General features: G+C 42.0%; 1 protein-coding gene and 1 long non-coding RNA gene across 2 annotated transcripts; one reads left to right on the forward strand and one right to left on the reverse strand.

The window, feature by feature from the left end:
* Positions 1-246: 246 nt before the first annotated feature.
* On the reverse strand, positions 247-1691 carry LOC115765660. Its single transcript, XR_004018134.1, has 3 exons — positions 1616-1691; positions 737-1559; positions 247-680 (listed from the first exon to the last, which is right to left on the reverse strand). It is a non-coding gene; the product is annotated as an uncharacterized LOC115765660 (long non-coding RNA).
* A 2840-nt stretch (positions 1692-4531) lies between these two features.
* LOC115765722 (fibroblast growth factor receptor homolog 1) lies at positions 4532-8031 on the forward strand. Its single transcript, XM_030709386.1, has one exon. It carries the CDS (start codon positions 4774-4776, stop codon positions 6994-6996), a length of 2223 nt encoding a protein of 740 aa, XP_030565246.1. The 5' UTR covers positions 4532-4773; the 3' UTR covers positions 6997-8031.
* Positions 8032-8362: the final 331 nt, after the last annotated feature.

Here is an 8362-nt window from a genome sequence, read left to right on the forward strand (position 1 = left end):
ACCTTATTCGTTAAGCACAAAAGATAACATTAGCAAAATCGCACGAATAAGAGTTTTAGAATCTCACATTTTATCGTATTCTTGAAATATACGGCAAAATCTTCGAATTCTCTATTAAAAATGATACATATTCATTCCAATGAAACTTTATGGTTTTAATATAACATTTTTTGATTCTATGTTTATAAAAACAATAATTTTATTTTTAGTTACTTTTATAGACAACATTCCACAAAGCATTAAAAAGTATTTAAAAATATGAATATATAAACAAAAATTTTACAGTTGTAATTACCGAGTGACCACTGTAAAGCAAACACATTTTATACAATAACTAGCCGTTTAGTTTTGAGAATTTTTCCCATGAAATTTTTGACTACACTTCATTCTCCAACAGCGCGTGTGTTTATCAACACGTACATATACGTATATTGGCCGAGACGTCGGCATTATACTACAGATATGAACATGCAATATTTTCCCGCCGCATAAACAAACATTCTAAATGATGTGTCTGTCTTTCTCTCTGTAGTGGAAGTGTATGGGTATATGTATACTATATATGAATGTGGCCTGTTGGGGCAGCTTCTGTGCTTCTGTTTTAGCTGCTGTTTTGTTGGCTTTGGCAGTCGCTTGATTGTTTCGTTTTTGTGTAGATCGTTAGAGATGGGTTTGCCTAGCTATTTGTAGAGCTGGATTGCATTGTTGTTTGGGCAATTATAGGGTATACACACACCTGAACTAGTTAATAACCTTCGGTTTTGGCACGTATTCGCATGCAACGAGCCATTGCGAATTGCACGGCTCACTCGCATTGTTTTTGATATAAACACAAAAGTATTTTCTTTCTGCCTGTGAAATATTTGAAAATTATTTGAACTTGAAAAATCGCTGGCCAATTCCAACAAGCGGCATATTCAATTGTTAGCCGAATGAGCATTTTCTTTGTATACGTTTCTGTTTATTTGCCAAATATTGCAAATCATGGGGTTATTTTTGGCCTGGGCAGGAAATATATTACCTATAAGTCGAGTATGGTACGAAGGTCAAAAGTTTTGGTATTTTGGCTGACATGAACGGGGGAAACTAGTGAGGAAACCCTTTTTTTCCCCACGATACTTCCAGACTCGTGCGATGAGCATATTCCAGTGGATTGGTGCAGATGCCGCATGCAACACATGCAACACATATGTGGCACGAACAGCAAACAGAAATCGAAGCACAGGCTAAAGTGTAGGTAAAGGCCCAGTCCCGCCTCTGGTTGTGGCTGATGATGTTGATGTTGATGTTCAAGATGATGATGATGATGTGCCCACATGTCAGACAGGGCGCGGCGGCGATGCGAGTCCCTCCGAGTTCGAATGACAACAATAGCTCACCAAATGTGTCTCGAAACAATATTTTCCCTTGTCTCGAACGGGTACTCCAAAACCATAGCCGCGATCTGTTTAAAAAGGGTGGCGAACAGTTGCCGGCCAGCGGGGCGGGGACTAGCAAACAACTTTAAACAATATGTTATACCCTGTAAACATGATTTAAATGTGCTTTTGGGTCTGCATCTAATAGCGACTCTGTTAGTAGTGGAAATGTTGTATTTATATAAAAGTGTACAAACTATTTATTTCGTTATATTTTTCTTTGAATTGTAAAAAATTATTCCATTTTTCAATATCAAAATTTCGGTATAACTTTACACTCGGAGCAAATGTCAAATATATACTGAAAACATGAATAAACGTTATTTAAATGTGGTCAATCACTTTTTCCTCGAAATTCCTCAATCGAAGATAGGTTGTATTTGTATTGAAAATGTTTTATGTTTATTTAAAATATGCAAAATCCTGTGATATATTTTGTACTTTACTCATGAAATTGTTTTATTCTAAAAAGGAGCGAGTGCTACTTAATGATTTTTAGTCAAATGATTATTAGCTATATGTTTATTATAACTATATTTAACATAATATTGCATGTTAGGGCTTAGTTAAATATATTTGTTGTGTGAGAAGATACCCATTAGATCGAACTTGTGCTACACATGAGGCTTTCAAACGCAACCCACATTAGCTCGCGCACTACTGGGTATCTCTTAGTCGATTACATGTCATTCTTAGCGTCTGTTTTTAATTTCTTTTAATTTTTGTTGCCTTTGTGGCACAGATGTGGGCTGGAAAGATCACAGAAGAGCACATTGAGAGCGACTGTGTCTGTTTTAATTAAGCGAGAGCGATAGCGGGAGTGAGCATGAGAAACAGAGAAAGCGAGAGAGATCGAGAGAAAGAGAGAGAGAGAGGGAGAGAGTGCATCGACACGCATATGTGAAAAATTAAGGCTGTCTGCCGCTGTTAAGCAAAAAGGCGCAAAAGATGCGGGAAGCGAAGGCAACGATCGACAAACAGCGCGAACAGCCAGCGACATTTGTATGCCCACCCGGCAAAAAAAAAAAAGAAGAAAAATACCCAACAGAACTGAATGTGCTCGACAACAGCAACAAACATTGAATTTAACAGCAACAAAAAAACTACGAAAATAAAAATAATAAAATAACTGTGGAAGCAGGGCCACTAAATTGAGTCGTTTGAGGCGCAGTCGCAGTTGCCCCGAGTAGGACGCGCCGCGCAGTAGTTGGGTTTTCAGTATTTATTTGGTTTTTGAGCGTAGGAGCAGCAGCAGCCTCTGTCTGGCCTCTGGCAGCGACCACGATATACTACAAAGTCGTCTCTGCTGAATTTAGAACAGTATTCGAGCAGAGCTGTGGAAATTCACAACGTGCGCTAAAGATCGGAGAACCACGGAATATAACGCACCCTCAACGTCATATAGACGAGCGCTACTGTTCTATGTTATTGTGTAGCTGTGTATCTGTATCTGTGTTTTGTGCAAAAAATAGAACATTATCGAAAAGTAGCTGCCATCTAAATGAACTACATGCAGCTTTGCTGTACCGAGTACTTGTAGGTAATCAACGTCCCTCAGTTCCTGCTCTATATATGTGCATATATATATATATATTTTGCCCAGCAAACTGTACAGTATTTTCTTTTTTTTTTTTTAATAGAAGGGCAAACGTGTAAAAATTGTTTTGCATTTGCTGCGGGCTTCAAAAAGCCGTTACGAACTGTCCCATTTTAATTTTCCCCATAAAAGTGGCCCCAAAATTTTATTGATTTTACATGCGCATGTTTTTGATATATAGTGCGCGTTAGTCGTAAAGCTATTTTGAAAAAAATAAAAATCACTGTTGTTTTTATTATTTTTTAATATTTTGTATATATTAACTACGCCGATCTGACCATGTGAGCTCATTTCTCGCTTTATAGGGCCTTCAATTTGTGTGGCACGCGCTTGAAAATGAAAGCAGCAAAAAAAAAAAAACCTCAGCGGAAATGTGCGCGACATTTTAATTAAGCCTTGCCAAAATGTAAATGGCTTTTAATCAGAGCTTGAGCATATAAAAATCTCAGTGGTTCAGTCTGAGCTTAATTGGCAAGCAGAAAATTTATTAAGTGCATTAAAAACGTTCGCAATTAACGTATATTTTTGAGACGCAAAATGTTGGGAATGTTTATAAACAAAAAAAAAAAAAAAAAAAAAACGCCGAGCAATTTTAACGGTTTCGTGCGAAAAGCATTTTGTTTATTGGCAAAATTGGGAAAAACAAAAAATTGTATTGAACTCAATATATGGGCATTTTCCGGTAGACAAAGCGGATGTGCGACTTACAATTTGTTGTTTGTTCTGTATGGATCTTAATTTTGCTCTAGGGGTATTTCCCCCATGCTCCCAAGTCTTTTGACTGTCTTGCACCCCTCATGCCAGAAATACACACTCAAATATATGGAATATTTAACTCAAATGCAGCACTTGTTTGCGGTTTCTTGGGGCGCCTCCTTTAATAGCTTTCATGTCGCGTTCGCTAGGTACTTTTATTTCTTATTTTGAGTTAAATTTGTAAAAATAAGAAAACTTAGTACACAAAACGGAAACACGCATAAATCTAATCGTCTGCATTTTTCCAGGTGTTGCAGTCATCCCCAAGCAGCTGCCGTATGATCTATGAAATGCACCACGCCCACGATCGCGATACGATGTGGCTGTGACATGTTGCAGAGCAAACATGGCTGCCATAAATCCATCAGCGCACTGAATAAATCACAGGCCACAAGCGACAATAATTAAGAATCCATGAGTGCATACAACATTTTGGAAGTGTATTTCCGTTACTTGGCAAGGTGATCATCAAAAATCAGAAGCGCGGCCACAGCATCCGATTCCGATACTGATCGCAGAGCGCACTTCAAAGTCGCCGCGTTAAACACACATGTTGCCAGCGATCAAGTTGGAGCCAGCGGCAACTGTTGTTATTTCCATCATAAATTAGAAAAACTAGAAGAGATCACTGATCAGCGCGAGGGTGAAGAGAGAGAGAGAGAGAGAGAGACAGAGAGAGAGAGAGAGAGAGAGAGAGAGAGAGAGAGAGAGAGAGAGAGAGAGAGAGAGAGAGAGAGAGAGAGAGAGAGAGAGAGAGAGAGAGAGAGAGAGAGAGAGAGTGAGATTCAGAGAGCAATCGCTCAGCTAAAGTGGATTTCCGGTGAATAGAAAATAACAACAACAACAACACATGCGACACAACGTTGTTGGATTGAACTCGACGCTACCCCATTTGCTGGAAGGAGCAGCAGCTCGGAGTTAGGGCGAGTGCCACTTTGTGTGCGCTGCCTCAGTTACAGTTACAAAAGTATATATATATATTTAGACATATAGCAAAAGGGAATGTCTGCCAGTTGCCGGAGAAGCGTTGCCAGCGTAAGACGCTGCCACAATATGTCCAGAAGCCTGCTGATCCTGCTGTTGTTATGCGTTTGGGGCGCAACAGCGCGGCGAGCCCCAGCAGCTAGTTCACAGGAGCTAACCAAGGACTATGATAGTACACCCAACAACAACAGCAACAACAGCTATATCAATGTGACACACACACAAAACAGTATCAATGCAGAGGAGGACGAGGATGCGGATGAAGATGACAAGGTTGGTTTGACTGGCGCCGGCTCTGGCAGCAGCGCGGGCGGTGCCGGTGGCAGCAACGATGCCAAGCAACAGTTTGCGCCACGTTTTAGGAATCCCAAACGAATGAGCACCTTGTATACGCGACCCTCGGGCTCAACGCTGTCGCTGAGCTGTAGTGCGGCGGGCAATCCAGAGCCAAATATCACCTGGTATCGCAATGGCAGCAGCGATTGGACGCGCACCTATGGCAGCTATCGCAAGACCAAGTGGCAAATCACCATGGAGGATCTGGTGCCGGAGGATTCGGACCAGTACATTTGCAAGGTGTGCAATCCGCTGGGCTGTCTCAGCCATGTGATGAACGTGATGGTCAGCGATCGGGTGAATCACAAGCCCATTCTACTCAAAGGGCCCGCCAATCTGACGCTTCTAATCAATGACAGCGGCCAAATGGAGTGCAAATATTTATCGGATTTGACCAGCAAGAAGGCCTGGATCTTTATGCCCTGCAAGAGCGTAAATGATTGCTCCAAGAATCGCACAGTTCTAGTCGAGGATGTGGATCGTTTGGAGTTTACGAATGTGACACAGGAGCAGGAGGGCTGGTACACGTGCATCGAGAGCAACAGCCTGGGCCAATCTACAAGTCGCGCCTATTTGCGTGTGGTGCGCAGCCTGCAGCTGCTCGAGGCGAATCTGGGCAGTGTGGTGCGCGATAATGGAATGATGGCCATATTCATCACGGTCACCTTTCTGCTGATCATGCTGTGCATAATCTTTGTGGCGTATGCAGTGCGCAAGATGAAGCACGAGAAGCTGCTCAAGCAGCGCATCGAGACGGTGCATCAGTGGACCAAAAAGGTTATCATCTATAAGCCGGCTAGCGGTGGCGATTCCAGCGGCTCAATGGACACGATGATAATGCCGGTGGTGCGCATTGAGAAGCAACGCACCACTGTGCTTCAGAGCGGCAACGAGCCCGTGCCCTTCAACGAATACGAATTCCCGCTTGATTCCAACTGGGAGCTGCCGCGCAGTCAACTGGTCTTGGGCGCCACTCTTGGCGAGGGCGCCTTTGGGCGTGTCGTCATGGCGGAGGTGAACAATGCCATTGTCGCTGTCAAGATGGTCAAGGAAGGTCACACGGACGACGATATTGCCAGTTTGGTGCGTGAAATGGAGGTCATGAAGATCATTGGCAGGCACATCAATATCATCAATCTGCTGGGCTGTTGCAGCCAGAGCGGACCGCTCTATGTCATCGTGGAGTATGCACCCCATGGCAATCTGAAGGACTTCCTGTACAAGAATCGACCTCTAAGCAAGGAGCAGCTGGACAGTAGCTCACAGTCAGCGCCGCCAGCACCACAGCATGTGATCACCGAAAAGGATCTGATCAAGTTTGCCCATCAAATAGCACGCGGCATGGATTATCTGGCCTCGCGGCGCTGCATTCACCGGGATCTGGCGGCACGCAATGTTCTCGTCAGCGATGACTACGTGCTCAAGATTGCCGACTTTGGACTGGCCCGAGATATTCAGAGTACGGATTATTATCGCAAGAACACCAATGGGCGCTTGCCCATCAAGTGGATGGCGCCCGAGTCGCTGCAGGAAAAGTTCTATGACTCACAGAGCGATGTGTGGTCCTATGGCATACTCCTCTGGGAGATTATGACGTTTGGAGCGCAACCATATCCGGCTATTATGTCCGCCGAGGAGCTCTACAGCTATCTGATGTCCGGACAGCGCATGGAGAAGCCGGCGAAGTGCTCAATGAATATTTATATTCTGATGCGCCAGTGCTGGCACTTTGATGCCAGCGCACGGCCGCCCTTCACGGAGATCGTGGAGTACATGGACAAGCTTCTGCAGGCCAAAGAGGATTACCTAGATGTGGATGTGGCCAATCTAGAGACGCCGCCCTCGACCAGTGATGAGGAGGAGGACGATGCATCTGATGTGGAGCAATCGCGCTATCACTACTAGTTGATCGATAACGATAACGATAACGATAACGATCACTGATCATCGATCGAGTTCATTGAAAAACTGTACATACTTCGCCCTCGGGCTAACTAACGATAAGTCTGTAAATCGCTTGAATTTTATTGCACCAAAGGCGTAAACCAAAAATTTTTACGATATTTTACATTATATTTATCTATACATATATGTCACGTTGAAGCGTGTTTGATTTCTATTTATAAAGATGTAAAGTAATTGTGTGTAAATTTTCATCTTCTTTTTATCGAGCATGCACTTAACTTCAATCTTTTTTTCATTTGGAAATCAGTTTTTAAAAAGAATGTCAATTCGGGATTTAAATAATTTAGAAACTGTCGGAAGAATTTCAAAGAAAGAACAAACATTAAGAGATGAAGGCATAGAAGAATGCTAAAAAATGTGGTCGCTCGAAAACGTTTCCATAAATTAAGGTCTTTAATTTAAATGAATTAAGATTTCTGATAAATGATCGAGTTTTTCGCATCTCTTCAAATATACATTTTTTTAAAGCCCATCAGTAATTTCTCAAGTTTCTACAAAACAAAAAAAAATAAAATTATTTGTGGATTAAAAGTATGGATAAGACGCAGCGTTCTAATTTGCGAGCCATCACTGTAAGAGAATAAAACCAAAAATACCTTTTTGTTGCATTTAATTTAACATACATATTAATTAGCCATGACTTTTTTCCTAATAAAAATTGTGCTCAAAGAAGGTGAACTTTTATATATCTATCACAATTTACAGTGTTATACGTATTACAAAAGAAGAAATTTTAATAGATATGTGTGTGAACAAGAGAGTATCTTGAAATTGAATAGAATTCAGGCTGCAGCTTATGCAACTACATATAATCATAAGTTAATTTATAGATCGGTTGTATTTGTATTTTTATTTGTACTGATTCTGCGTAGTATTCACATTGTTCATTGTTCAATGTTAAAGCAAATGTTTCTTATAATATAAGCTCTATAGCATGCATGCTAGTGCCTTATACAAAAATAAATGTTGTACTCATAGTCTAAACCGAACAGCATACAATGGATACCTGACCACAAGACCAAGACCGAGACCAAAACCGACAAGATCATGACGTCTCAATTTGAAAATCTGTGAAAATATAATAACAACAACAGACGTCGATTTGGGCCGCACGAGGCACGCGCGTCACTAAACGAAAAATGATGAATGGAACGGCTCGCGGTTGGTTTCTTTGAGTGGTCTGCTGCTGCTAAGGGGGAGGGTGGGCGGTTCGCTGTTTTTGGATGGTTGGGTGGGTTTTGCGACTTGAACTCTGGCTCTTTAGTAGCGGTGTCCGCGTTGGCGGCTCGTTTGTTGACGCGCCAAA

This window comes from Drosophila novamexicana, unplaced genomic scaffold (assembly GCF_003285875.2).
Source record: "Drosophila novamexicana strain 15010-1031.04,08,12 unplaced genomic scaffold, DnovRS2.1 tig00000986-arrow-arrow-pilon, whole genome shotgun sequence".
Taxonomy (NCBI): domain Eukaryota; kingdom Metazoa; phylum Arthropoda; class Insecta; order Diptera; family Drosophilidae; genus Drosophila; species Drosophila novamexicana.